At 37.5% G+C, this 14,796-nt stretch overlaps 1 protein-coding gene across 4 annotated transcripts in view; it reads left to right on the top strand.

Moving 5' to 3' along the window:
- ITPR2 (inositol 1,4,5-trisphosphate receptor type 2) overlaps window positions 1-14,796 on the top strand; it is a 550,850-nt gene that overhangs the window by 183,998 nt on the left and 352,056 nt on the right. For all 4 annotated transcript variants that reach the window (XM_037848345.1, XM_037848346.1, XM_037848348.1 and 1 more), the window contains 3 exons: window positions 499-750; window positions 1,264-1,408; window positions 2,834-2,984. In XM_037848345.1, coding sequence (XP_037704273.1) covers window positions 499-750; window positions 1,264-1,408; window positions 2,834-2,984 — 548 coding nt within the window. The remainder of the gene's footprint in view (window positions 1-498; window positions 751-1,263; window positions 1,409-2,833; window positions 2,985-14,796) is intronic.

Below are 14,796 nucleotides of genomic sequence, written 5' to 3' on the forward strand. Positions count from 1 at the left end.
CTTGTGTTTCTTGGTTTCTGGTGCTAAAGCAACAAAGCCAAAGGCTGATTTTTGATCTCCGTAGCTGATGAATCCAGGTGTACTGATGCTCTTTGGCTTGCTCACATTTGGTTCAGAAGCTGAGTGGGACTAAACTTAGTGTGTAGATGCTGGAGCCTGTAGCTGAGTGGGGCTGTGAAGGTGGAGAGGGATGGTTTCATTAGCATACAGGCTTAATGTATTAGTAATCCTGGAAAATTGAGAACTGTGAGCCTAGTGACACTCTCCACAGGCGCATGTTTCTGGAATAAGTAAGAGAAGTTATAACTGAATGGATATAAAGACAATTTCATGTATGTGTTGTCATTTGATCACTTAACATATTCCCAAAAAAGTCTGACTCTTATCACATACAACAGAAATGCTGGTATCATAAAAGTAGATACTGTTTGGTACTATAATGTTTAAAAACTTTATCAAGATAAGTTAAATTATTGTAACATGCTTACTATTTTGTAGATACCAGTTAAACCTCTTTGCAAGGATGTGCTTGGATCGTCAGTACCTGGCCATAAACCAGATTTCGACACAGCTCTCTGTGGATCTGATCCTGCGGTGTGTGTCAGACGAGAGCCTGCCATTCGACCTCCGAGCATCTTTTTGTCGCCTCATGCTCCACATGCACGTTGATCGGGATCCCCAGGAGTCTGTGGTGCCTGTTCGCTATGCCAGGCTCTGGACAGAAATCCCCACCAAGATCACAATTCATGAGTATGTGTGTAAAATTCTTGAGGCCTTTAAACTTAGCAGATGAGCTCAAAATCAAACAATGTCATCAGTTTTAGAATGAAATATATGGGAAGGCATTATATGTTCTAACTCAGGTTGCTGATCTTCCAAATTCATACAAGATACTCCTTGTGGAGGATAAAAAGACAACTCTTAATGAGAATGGAAGACTTTCTGTAAACCTATAACCAGAAATGATAAAACTAATAAAAGCAATAATTTACTAAGTGCTTAATATTACTCTGATTTAAGTGCTTGACATGTATTAACTCATTTCACAATAGCCCCATTTTACAGATGAGGTCATGACACCTAGAAAGGTTAATTTACTCAAGATTATAAAACCAAGAAGTTAAATAATTGAGCATATATGACAAATAGACAATGCCAAGAGAAACTTAGTATTTGCCTTAACAAATCACTACAGAAGTACATGTCTTCCTGTTCTCAAATTATTATGATTCATTTAACTTGCTTTATCTTCTCTCTTTCCAGATATGATTCTATAACAGACTCTTCAAGAAATGATATGAAAAGGAAATTTGCACTGACAATGGAATTTGTTGAAGAATACTTGAAGGAAGTTGTAAATCAGCCCTTTCCTTTTGGGGATAAAGAAAAAAACAAACTGACCTTTGAGGTATTTGTTTTAAACCATTCATAAAGTTATTAAATTTTCCATATCAAAACTGGATACACCGAACATCAAAAATTTTCTCCCTTTAATATTTAGGATGCTTTTTGTAATAAGGTAGCTTAGCTCATAAAGGTATGATTCTCTCTGCCATTGATTAAAAGATAGATTTATATTATACTTAGATTATACTTGATGTTCAGTACAAAATATTTCATTTATAATTATCTATCAGCTAGTTTTCCTTAATTTTTTGTTTTATTCATTTGGCACAAGCCTTATTGCATTTCATGAACAGACCTTTTTGCCTACTTTATGTTTGGATACAATTTTTTTCATCTTTATGGAGTTGATATTTGTAGTCTCATTGAACTGAATTGAAATACTTTCAGTTACAATATTGTTTTGGCAATATAGTGACAGAGAGAAGAAAGATGCTTAATCACTTGATACCTGGTGTATTTGTTATTTATTACTATGTAACACATTTCCCGAAAGCTCAGCAGCTTAAAACGACAAATATTATCTCACAGCTCCTGTGGGTCACAAATTCAGGCATGTTTAGCTGGTTGGTTTCGGCTCTGGGTCTTTCATGAGGCTGCAATAAGCTGCAGTTGTCTGGGGCTAAAGGATCTGTTCACTCACGTGGCTGTTGAAGGCATTGGTTCACTCTAGCTGTTGACCAGATAACTCAGTTGCTTGCCATGTGGGCCTTTCCATAGTCTGGCTGTGTGTTCCTACAACATGGTATCTGGCTTCCTCAAGAGCAAGTTATCTGAGAGAGGGAACCTAAGATGGAAGTTGCGGTCTTCTATAACCTAATCTTAGAAGTGATAGCTCATCACTTGTGCTGTACTCTCTGATGGTCCCACAGACCAACTCTGGTACAATGTGAGAAGAGACTATTCACCGAGGCTGTTTGGAGGCTGGCTCTCACACTTGGTTTGTCCCACAGTATCCAGAAGACCACAAAGCAGCATAAGAAACATAGATTTTGGACAAATTTCATGGATAATATCCATTTATTAAAGTAATTTGTTAATGTAACCATGTATTAAGTGGTACCGCACTGATTTAAATGAGTTAATGTTTAAATAATCCTAATAATTCTAATTAAATTATTCTAATATCTAATGAAATGATTCTAATAATTCTAAGGTAGACATCCTTAACCACCCTTGTTCATCCCAAATCTTGTCTTTTTTGATGGGATTGATGCATTGGTTTTATTTGGATTTAATTCTAGGCTTGAGTAAGTCAAAGTTCAGGTGGTTGTTTTTGCAGTTATTTTAATTCCTAGGTGTTTAGAAATATTAGAATGTTTAAAAATACCTGAATTAATTTAGATTATAAATGTCAATATTTATTGTAGTTCCCAATATTTTTCTTTTCTTTAACCCTCCCCCCCCACCCTTTTTTTAAAAAATTAAGGTGGTCCACTTGGCTCGGAATCTTATATACTTTGGATTTTATAGTTTCATTGAGTTATTAAGACTGACAAGAACACTTCTGGCTATCCTGGATATTGTACAGGCCCCTATGTCATCATATTTTGAAAGATTAAGCAAATATCAAGATGGAGGTAAGAATTTTTGAGAAGAGTTATAATCTTGTTCTTGCTTAGAGATGAGACTAAAAAGATCCTACAGAGAAGTGGTTGTTAACAGGCACCTGCACGCTGACATACATGTATATGTGAAAAGTAATTCTATATAGGACTGAGTGCTAATTGGGTGGATTTACAAACATGCTTCTCTTTTTTTTTTTTTTTTTAATTGGTAAAGCTTTAAAAGACACATTCATAAGACTGAGTTCCATCTTTAGCCACTAACATCATGGCCAATCTGATCATGAAAATATTGGGTTAAAAAATAAGAACATTTAATATTTGTGATCGTCTTGGTATGTGTTATATGCTGGCCATGCTTCATAGTAGGGCATAGAAGACTGCAGAGAAAGGGCAGGCTATGGGTCATACTAAGGAAGCAACGAATTCATGCTAGTGTGCGAGGCAGTATAATGAAGTATATAAGACAATGGGCTTTGTAGTTAGAATGCCTGGATTCAAATCCTGCCCTTACAACATATTCACAGTTTAGGCAAGGTGCTTATCTTCTCTAAGATTCTCTTTTTTTATCTGACATACGAAGATAATAATAGTGTCTTCTTCCTAGGTTCATTGTGAAAATTAAGTAAGACAATGTATATTAAACATTTACAACAGTGCCTGATTCGTAACTCAATAAATACTGTTTATGATGATGATTGCCTTAGATACAATGCCCTGGAAACAGACCTTAAGGAGGAGAATTGCTTGCAGGAGGTTTATTAGGGTTTATTCTCAGGATATATAACTAAGAAAGTGGCGAAGATAGAATTGGGCAGATGGAGCAGCTGATGCACCATGCAATTAGAACTGAGACCTCAGCTGATCCTGCAGGGAGCTCTGGAGGTGGAATGGCCCTTTATGGTTGTCACAAACCAAGGCAGAGGGGCAGGGCTTTGAATGCTTTGCATTGGCTGGTCATTGGCTGTGGGCTCCTTTCTGGGGGGCTGTGGACCTTGGGCAAGGCCATGCCCTGTGCCTGGGGAGGAGCACAGCCCTAAGGAGTCAGCAGCCTTGGTGTTCAGCACCTAGGAGAAGGGGTTCGCCAGCTCTGAAGACAGGATATGTGGAGCACAACAGTACCCACTACAGAGATGGAAGACAGGATTAAAAATGTAAAACAAGAAATCAAATTTCAGATTTAAGCATGAAATATCTGATTAAGAATTATAAATGAGGATGTTCAGTTAGCTGAAGTAATTAATGACTGCTGTCCAAATCTCAATTTCTCCTACACCCTACAAAAAACTCGAAGATCAATAGGAAGCAGATTAAACCACTTAAATCTCACTTTGAATGTAACTAAAAGACAGAAGCCTGTACAACTTTTAATTATTGTTAAGTACAGAAATAAACATCACTTTTCAGTAGAACTGTCTTATAAGCTCTCACTACAGGCTTTTACGAATAGATGAGTGTTTCTGGAAAAAAATATGTGGAAAAGAGACAGGAAGATATTGAGTGAAGATCACCTTCAAGAAAGAGGAAATCCATCCTAAATGTGAAAATACTGAAAAACAATCTGGTAGATAAGAGCAGTGGCCAAGGAGTGGTAGCCTTTGGAGGCTTATTGGTGATGGAGGCTTATTGGTGAAAGGAAAAAGAAGTAATGGTAGAAATTTAGAATACCAAAGACAAAAGAAAATGAAAAAATGTAAGGACAGTCCTCCTCCCATTGCCCCCCATCAAAAGCCAAATTTTAAAGAAACTGCACTTCACTACTCTGACAGGAGAGGGTGCTCTTGAATTAGGATTCATGTAAAACACCTCATATTGTCCACACTGTCCACAAAATGCATTTTCATGAAATTACTATTTAGTCCTACTGTAGGACCAAACTAGAATGGGGAATTAAAAAATTTCAGTTGATGAAGATTCCTCTTGAAAAGACAGCCATAAAGGAGAAGAAAATTGCAACATGACACTCTAAATATCTTTAAACAAACATTGGATATGAAAAACACCTTGAGTCAGAAATTCATAAGCAGTGGACAGAAATGGACCAAAAAACAGGAATAAGTGAAATAAAAGTTGATTAAATTCAGGAAATAAAAAAATAGAATAAAACAGTGGATTTTAAAATTCAGTTATACAGACTAAATTACAAGGTGTCAAAGAAAGAATAGATTTGAATGAAAATTCGATAAAGGACATTGAATAATGGCACAGGAAATTAATAAAGAGAATGAAAATGATATAAAGAAACAAGGATCAGAGGTCAGAGAGAAAGTGAAATGGAAGAAAGGCAAAGAAGAGCCATTATATGAATAATTGGAATCCATTAAGAAGATAAACAATGAAACAGAACTGATATTTAACACTACAATCCAAGAAAACATTCTGGAAATAAAAGAAGATGTGAATTCACATGCTGAAATGGCCTGGAATGGTAACCTTCAAGACATTTCACAGTAAAACTATTATATATAGCAAATATTCAGGGAGAATGGGATAAGACCAAGGGAAGGACTATAAGCACGTGGAGAAAACTGGAAAGGGTATATGGAAGTTCTTTACTTTTTTTGCATCTTTTCTGTGATTTAAAATTTTATAAAAATTTAAGTCTACCAACAATGTATGAATTAGAGCAAAACCAAATCCAAGAAGTACAGTGGTAAATCAAAGAGCAGGGACATGCTTCTGATTCTTTGCCTGAATCTCACTAGTGAGAGGCTCCTTGTAAAGATCTCAGACAGTACTTAGAGATCTCTCTGGTATGATTCTTGCCCAATCTCCAGTTTACAATAAATCAGACCATTCTAAAAAAGTTAGAAATTGATCTTAGCTCTTGGTCACAGTGCTGACAGTCTGCCTGCAGGGTCTTACTCTGAACATTTGCTAATATATTATTTTTAGTCTCTACTATCCATTTCTACCTCTAAGATATATTTTGTTTTCCTCTTAAAATTTTTTATAGTTCTCATGTTTTCTGATGAACTGTAATTGTTCATTTAGCTATCTGAGCTCCATTAATTAATTTATCCAGCAAGTATTTATTGAGTAACTATTACATGACAGGTACTCTTCTGGTCACTGGGAATAAACACTGAACAAGATGAACAGAGTTCTTACCCACCCCCTGTTGGTGAGAACAAACAATAGTAAATGCAGAATCCTTACCTTTCCTTTAGTAGAGGAGATAGGCAGATAATAAACAAATGAATATATATTGTAACATCAGACAAAGCTATAAAGAAAAAAAGTAAGACAATGAAATGGAGCGTGATGGAGTTTGGGAGGCAGTTGTGTAAGGGTGCACGGGACAGACTCAGACATTTGAGCAGAGACCTGCCTGCCTCTAGGAAGCAAGCTTGGTATGTTTGGGGAACAGCAGTAAGGCCAGTGTGGCTAAGGTGGAGTGAGAGAAGGGAAGGATAGAAGAGAATTTTGAAAAATCTTGTATCGTGGGTCATTTGAATTCGAATTATCTTGATGGGCAGGCTTTGGAGGGGTTTGAGAAGGAGATGGTGAAGGGAATGATGTGATCTAATCACTTTAACTGCTGATTGGAGAATAAAGAGTATGTAAGTGTCAAGGAGGACAGACTTGGGAGGCTGCAAGGAATTCCAGATAAGTGGTGATAAAGTTGGACTATGGTATCTAGTGAAGATGGTGAAAAATGTATGGATTTGGAATTTTAAAGTCTTAACTGATAGGATTTGGTTCTGAAATAGAAAAGAAAGAGGAGGTTAGATTATTCCTAGGTTTTGAACTAGCAGCTGGGTAAATGTAGTATATTTATTGAGATGGGAAAAACTAATGGATGAGTGGGTTTGGAGGGGAAATGAGTATTTCTGTTTGGGAATATTTTTTTGTTTCTTAGCTGCTGAAACAGATATCATGCAATGGGTTAGCTTAACAATAGGAATTTATTTTACTTACGATTTTGAGGCTAGGAGAAGTCCAAAATCTAGGCATCGGTAAGAGGATATTTTCTCCTTGAAGACCATGGTGTTTGGGGCTGGCTGCTGGGGTTCCTTGGGTCCTTGACTGTTCCATCACGTGGCAATGCAAATGGAACATCTTCTCCTTCTCTTCTGGGTTCTGTTGACTTCCAGCTTCTGGCTGTTCCTGTGGCTTCCCCTCTATCTCTGCCTAAATTTCATTTTGCTTTAAAAGGACTACAGTAATTTGGATTAAAGTCCAACCTGATTCAGTTGGGCCACACCTTAAATGAAATAACATCTTCAAGAGATCTTATTTACAATGAGTCCATGCCCATCAGAAAGCAGGCAAAGACCATGTCTAAACTGAGATATACAATTCAATGCACCACGGCGTATTAGGTTTGAAATGTCTATTAGACATCTAAGGGTCATGTTATATAGATAGATATTTGAATACAACATAGGGTAATTTCATGTAGAAAATATAAATGTGAGCATCAGTGCATAGAAGGCATTCATAATAGTTAGACTGAATGAGATCACTTGGGGAGTGATTGTTGATTGGGAAGAAAAGAGGTTTAAAGATGACTCGTGGGATGCTCTAAATTTAGCAGTTAGGTAGAGGAGGGATAGCCATCAAAAAAAACTGTGACAGAGTGGCCAATGAATAAAGAAGGCCTCCAGAGGAATGTGATATCTTGGAAACTAAATGAAGAAAGTGCCTCTAAATATTTGAATTGTTTGTTGGCTTATATAAATATATTTCCCAGATAATTATACTAAAAAAATAGTAGCAGCTAATATTCATTGAGTACTCTATGTCCTAAGTGGTTTTACACACATTATCTTCCATGTAGTGTGTCTTGTGTTTAATCACGATACACAAAATTTTACTCCATCATGAAAGGATGATACACATTCATTTTCCTCCATTATAAAAAATGATTAATGATCATTTTTATCAATTATAATTCTCTAAGAAGTTACTTCTTGAGTTGATAAGAAATATATATGTACTGCATAAACTGAGACTTAGAGGTTTCTTCCTTTTGAGACTGGTATGTCATGCATGTAGAGTGGTGTCTCTTTATTTGGGAAATGATTTTTCTACTTTGTGGGAAGAAGTCATGGGGGCGGGAGAGACTGTGTGTGTGTGTGTGTGTGAGAGAGAGAGAGAGAGAGAGAGAGAGAGAGAGAGAACGCTGGAGTGTATATGTGGCAGACCTTGTAAATCTAATCAGTCTTGGCGAAGAGTTTGTGGGAGTTCATTGTACTATTCTCACAGCCTTTCCCATAAATGTGAAAGTATTTCAAAATAAAGTTTAAATAACTTAAATAATTAGCTAAGTATGAAATGATCTATTTTATGCAAGATCATACTTCAAACTTAAAGAATTATCTTTCAGGTCTACCAGGAGTGGTGTTATTATAGCTGAGTTCTATTAGACTGTAAATTCCTAAGGAAAGTTCCATTGGACTATAAATTCTTAACAAGAGAAGCAAGAGAAAATACATTTCTGGAAACTCCAGATGTGGAGGCAGGATTGTCAGGCATGGGAAAAATTCCTGTAGTGTGTGGTGAGACAAGGGTTGATGCCAGAGAGGAAATCCCAGATTATGGAAAGTACTTGTGGGGAAAGAAGAACTGTTATTTCAAAGAACGGCTCACAGAAGGCTTGACAGTGCTGCCACATTACAATACACAGTGTATCATCATCTTGTCTCTTTTTTATCGAAATAGTTTGGATTATATTTTCCTGTTTCATTGAAACTTTATTTTCAATTTGAAGTCATTTGCAAAGCAAAATTTTCTAAAATAGTAAGTCAGCATTGTTGCTAGATAAACTGCTCCTTCTAATAAACACAGTTTTCTAGTCTTGCACTGTGTCTGCTAAATTTTGTACAAAAAGACTCATGTCTTTTTGTATCCTTCTTATCAAATTATCACTTAATAATTCTACTCCAGCTCAGCTTGGGTTGGACGTTTAGAGATCGTTTGGTAGTTGTTTGTCAAGTCAGATGTAGGGGAGCAGAAGAGGACGTGACTAGAAGGGAAAGGCTTATGTTCCCGGAGCTCCGTTTTTTGCCTCCCTCAGCGGCACCTTTCTTAAATAGGTGTGCATGTGTGAATTCATTTGTTTCTCTGGCAGTCCTTTAGGTTTAAATGTCAGTGATTCGTGTTTGAGGCAATGGGGATGATTGGCTTGGAAAGTGGCCATTGCAGGTTTTCTTCTTTTGGGTCCTTGGTTACAGTCCACCTCAGCGTCAAGTGGGCTGTCCTTGCCCTAGAGCTGGGTGGGGGTCTGAGTCTAGCTCCCAGTCTACAGCTGCTCACCATCAGTGGATTTTAGTTGACACGCTCAGCAGAGATTGCTAGGCTCAGAAGCAGTTTTTCATTTTTGTGCCCTAGAGGTAATCCATTCAGAAATTAAGGCATACTTAGTTGCAGCACTGGTTGCCAGCAAAGCCCTGGCCTTCACCATAGCTAAGTAGAAGATTCTGATTTTCAGGACTATCAATCCAATACTTTTCCTTGGCTGTGGACTCTCCTAAGAAAAGAAATACTGTTTTCAAACAAGTGTATTCACTCCCGGTGGGCTATGTTGTTGAGTTAATTTGCTTTGCCTAATACTTATCATTTGCTCCCAGTGATTTAAAATGCACAGGCACCATTCAGTGTAATTGATATTTTGGGTAGAAGGATTATGTCAAACAGTGCTCTTGTCACATGTAGAAGTTAAAAGCAAATGTATGTACTGGCTAATAAACTGGATGTTTTTGATATTTACAAACATTCCACTAGTTTTAAAAAATGTTTGCCAAAGGATAAACAATCCAAGGATTTATATGTCTAATAATTAAGATCACTTTCTTACAACAGAGAGGAATTGTGTTCTACTAGAGAGTGATATCAATAGTTGAAGATAAATATGAATCCCATTTATACATTCTTTTTTTATAATTCAGTTTTACTGAGATATATTCACAAACCATACGTTCATCCACAGTGTACAATCAATTGTTCATAGTACCATTATACCATTATATAGTTGTGCATTCATCACAATCAGTTTTTGAACATTTTCATTATCACACACAAAAAAGAATAAGAATAAAAATTAAAGTAAAAAAGAGTACCCAAAACATCCCATACCCCAATCCCTCCCTATTATTCATTTATTTTCTGTCCGCATTTTTCTACTCATCTGCCCATATACTAGATAAAAGGAGTGGGAACCACTAAGTTTTCGTGATTACAAGGTCACATAGTGTAAGCTATATAGTTATACAATCATCTTGAAGAATCAAGGCTACTAGGTTGCAGTTCAACAATTTTAGGTATTTCCTTCTAGCTATTCCAATACACTAAAAACTAAAAGGAGATATCTATATAATTGCATAAGAATAACCTCCAGAATGACCTCTCGACTCTATTTGAGATCTCTCAACCACTGAAACTTTATTCTGTTTCTCTTCCCTCTTTTGGTACAAGAAGGCTTTCTCAATTCAACAATGCCAGGGCTAAGCTCATCCACATGAGTCATGTCCCACGTTGCAAGGGAGACTTACAGCCCTGAGAGTCATGTCCCACGTAGTGGGGAGGGCAGTGAGTTTATTTGTGGAGTTGTCTTAGAGAGGGAGACCACATTTGAACAACAAAAGAGGTTCTCTGGGGGTGATTCTTAGGCACAATTTTAAGTAAGCATAGCCTCTCCTTTGCAGAGAGAAACTTCTTAAGGGCAAGTCCCAAGATCGAGGAGTTGGCCTTCTAAATTGGTAGTCCCCAATGCTTGTGAGAATATCAGTAATTCCCCAGGTGGGGAAATTTATTATTTCTACATTTTCTCGCAGTCCTTCAAGGGGGCTTTGCAAATACAATTATATTCTCTGCCCAAATTACTGTGGTTTATATCGGGGCTTCACACTAATCTGTACAAAGCAATCTGATTTCACTCCCTATTCAATGTTCCATGTTGTAGTTATGTTGTTTGAGGAAACTGACCATACAAGTTAAATTATATAGTGTGCTACAAAAAAAGATATAGATTTTGCATCAAATCAACATCCCTTTCTTTGGTCTCACACAGAAGTTGAAGTTTTAAAACACTGTCAATATTATTCTTTACTCTTGAGTCTGATTTATCTTTGTCTAGTTATGCATTCAACACCACTATCTATATGAGGACATTTCCATTTCTTCCACAAAGAAAGAAGAGGAAGTGAAGAAAGAAAAAGAAAAAAAATGACAACTAAAAAGCAACAAAAGAAAAATAAAACTAAAATAAAATATAATAAAAAAGTCAGACAACACCACCAACACCAAGAATCCCATGCCCCTCCCTTATATCCACCTCTTAGAGACATTTAGCTTTGGTGTATTGCCTTTGTTAAAATTAACAGAAGCATATTACAATGTTACTATTAACTATAGATTTTAGTTTGTATTTATTGTATTTTTCCCCCAATACCACCCCATTTTTAACACCTTGTAAAGATGACATTCATTTGTTCTCCCTCATGTAAAAGCATTCTTACATTTGTAAATTTAATCACCATCATTGACCACTCTAGGTTTTACTGTTATACCATTCCAATCTATCTTCTATCTTTCCTTCTGGTGTCCTACATACCCCTAATCTACCTCTTTCAACAATACTAACAGTCATCTTTGTTTTGAGTACTTACAAATATTGTGCTACCATCACCCAATATTGTGTTATCAATTTCTGGATCTATACAATCAATCTTGTTGAACTTTCTGTACTCCTTCAGCATCAAATGCCCAACCTTTACCCCCTTTCTGTCTCCTGGTATCTTCGTTTCTGCACTGTTCTCCAAACTCTTCTCTCCTGTCTTTTCCTATCTGTCTGTGTCCTTTAGTATTTCTTGTAGAGGAGGTCTCCTGTTTACATACTCTCTCTGTGTCTGTTTATCTGTAAACATTTAAAACTCTCCCTCATATTTGAAGGACAGTTTTGCTGGATATAGGACTCTTGGTTGGCAGTTTTTCTCTTTTAGTATCTTGAATATATCATCCCACTGCATTCTTGCCTCCGTGGTGTCTGCTAAGAAATCCATACTTAGTTTTATTGAGCTTCCCTTATATGTGATGGATCGCTTTTCTCTTGCTGCTTTCAGAATTCTTCTCCCTTTGTCTTTGACATTTGATAATCTGATTAATAAGTGTATTGGAGTAGGTCTATGTGGATCAATTCTGTTTTGGGCACATTGTGTTTCTTGCACCTGTAATTTTATGTCTTTCATAGGAGTTGGGAAAATTTCATTGATTATTTCCTCTTTTATTCTTTCTTCCCCTTTTCCCTTCTCTTCTTCTGGGGCATCTATAACATGTATGTTTTGTGCTTCATGTTGTCATTCAGTTCCTGGCGCCCCTATCTGTTCCATTTTTTCCCCTGTCTATTCTTTTGTGTGTAGGATTTCAGATGTCCTGACCTCTAGTTCAGTAATCCTTTCTTCAGCCTCTCCAAGTCTGCTGTTGTACGTTGCCATTGTGCTTTTCATCTTTCTATTGTGCCTTTCATTCCCATAAGTTCTGCCATTTGTTTTTTCAAGCTTATGAGTTCTTCCTTATGATCACCCAGTGTCTTCTTTATATCCTTCATCTTTCTTGTCACATTTTCTTTTAACTCTTTGATTTTATTTAGAAGATTTGTTTGAACATCTTTAGTTGTTTCAACTCTTGAATCTCAGTTGAGGTGTTAGTTTGTTCCTTTGGGCCATATCTTTGAGTTTTCTGGTGTGGCTCATGATTTTTTGTTGGCTAGGCATGTGATTTTCTTGATTAGTTTATAGTGGAGGTTGTTTTCTCTCTTTTGTCTTGGGTTTTCCTGTTGGTTTTTTTTTTTTTTTTTTTTTTGATCTCTGTATTTCTTTGTTTCTCTCCCTGGCCAATAATCAGATTGGCCCTAGCTTTGGTCTTCCCCCAAAATCAGGCAGCCACTCTGACCTGCCACAGGGATGGGAGGTAGGCACTGGACAACCCAGCAAGTTCACTGAGTGTGGTAATGCAGATCTGCTGGCTTCCACTGGTACTCTGTTTTCTGCCAGTCAGCAAGACCTGGGTTTGTTTAGAGCCCTGCTTTGACAGTTGGGCTGTCTGTGTTTCTCATCCTAAACCAGTCTGGGGTTCTGTGCAGGGTTGTGTACACCAGTTCCTGTGGTCCTAATGAAGGGTTTGAAGCATCTTTTTTTTTTTTTTTATTAAATTCAGTTTTATTGAAATACATTCACACACCGTACAATCATCCATGGTATACAATCCACTGTCCACAGTATGATAACATAGTTATGTGTTCATCACCACAATCTATCTCTGAACATTTTCCTTACATCAGAAAGGACCAGAACAAGAGTAAAAAATAAAAGTGAAAAAAGAACACCCAAATCATCCCCCCCATCCTTTAGTTTTTATCCCCATTTTTCTACTCATCCATACACTAGATAATGGGGGTGTGATCCACAAGGTCTTCACAATCACACTGTCACTCCTTGTAATCTACATTATTATATAATTGTCTTCAGGAGTCCAGACTGCTGGGTTGGAGTTTGGTAGTTTCAGGTATTTACTTCTAGCTATTCCAATACATTAAAACCTAAGAGGTGTTATCTATATAGTGCATAAGAATGTCCACCAGAGTGGCCTGTTGACTCCATTTGAAATCTCTCAGCCACTGAAACTATTTTGTCTCATTTTGCATCCCCCTTTTGGTCAAGAAGATACTCTCAGTCCCACGATGACGGGTGCACATTCATCCCTGGGAGTCATATTCTGCATTGCCAGGGAGATTTACAACCCTGGGAGTCGGGTTCCATGTAGGGGGGAGGGCAGCGAGTTCACCTGTCGAGATGGCTCAGTTAGAGAGAGAGAGGGCCACATCTGAGCAACAAAGAGGAACTCAGGGGGAGACTCTTAGGCACAATTATATGCAAGTTTAGCCTCTCCTTTGCAGTAACGAGCCTCATAAGGGCATGTCCCATGATCAAGGGCTCAGCACATCAAACCGCCAGTCCCAATGTTTGTGACAACATCAACACCAGTCCAGGTGAGGAAGTCCAACACATCTGCACCTTCCCCCAGATCCTCGGGGCTGGGGAGGGGGAGGCTGTAAATATATTTTTTATTATCTGCCCAAATTATTCTGGGATGTGTCACTATTTCACTCCAGCCTATACTAATCTACCGTATCTCACTTCCTATTCAAAGTTCCATGCAATTGTGGTGTTTGAACAAATCAACTGTACAGTTGTACCGTTTAGAAAATTTAGATCCTGTACCAAATAGATATCTCTTCCCTTGGTCTCATGGAAGTTGAAGTATTAAAACACAGTCAGTTTCAACCTTTACCCTTTGGCCTGGCTTGCCCTGGTCTTAACCAGACCTGCTTCATTCATATCACTAACTGAAGTCTGGGCTCTTTTTCAGCATTTTTTTTTTTTTTTAACAGTGGCTGTATGCACTAATACTGACATTCATATCTGCCGAGCTCTAGCTCTGAGTTTCAGGTGTCTCAGAGATATGCATTGTTCCAGAGACCAATCAGGTTATACGCTAAGGGATCAGCATCTCAAAGTTTAGTGATAGGCATTACAATTCAGGGATAGAGTTAATTGCTGTAAGAGCTTACAATCTAAGGACCATTACAATAATTATGTCCACGTTAGGCTATGTTCTATGATTCAATTCTGAGTTTACACATTGTAGTTAGTCCATATTGGTGAGGCATTAAAGTGTTTGCCTTTATTTCTGGTGTACTTCACTCAAATACTGTGTACAGGATCCATTCATCTCGTTGTGTGTCTCACAGCTTCACTCCTTCTTGTAGTTGCTCGATGTTCCACTGTATGCATACACCACAGTACACCATTCCATTCTTCAGTCA

This window comes from Choloepus didactylus, chromosome 8 (assembly GCF_015220235.1).
Source record: "Choloepus didactylus isolate mChoDid1 chromosome 8, mChoDid1.pri, whole genome shotgun sequence".
NCBI lineage: Eukaryota > Metazoa > Chordata > Mammalia > Pilosa > Megalonychidae > Choloepus > Choloepus didactylus.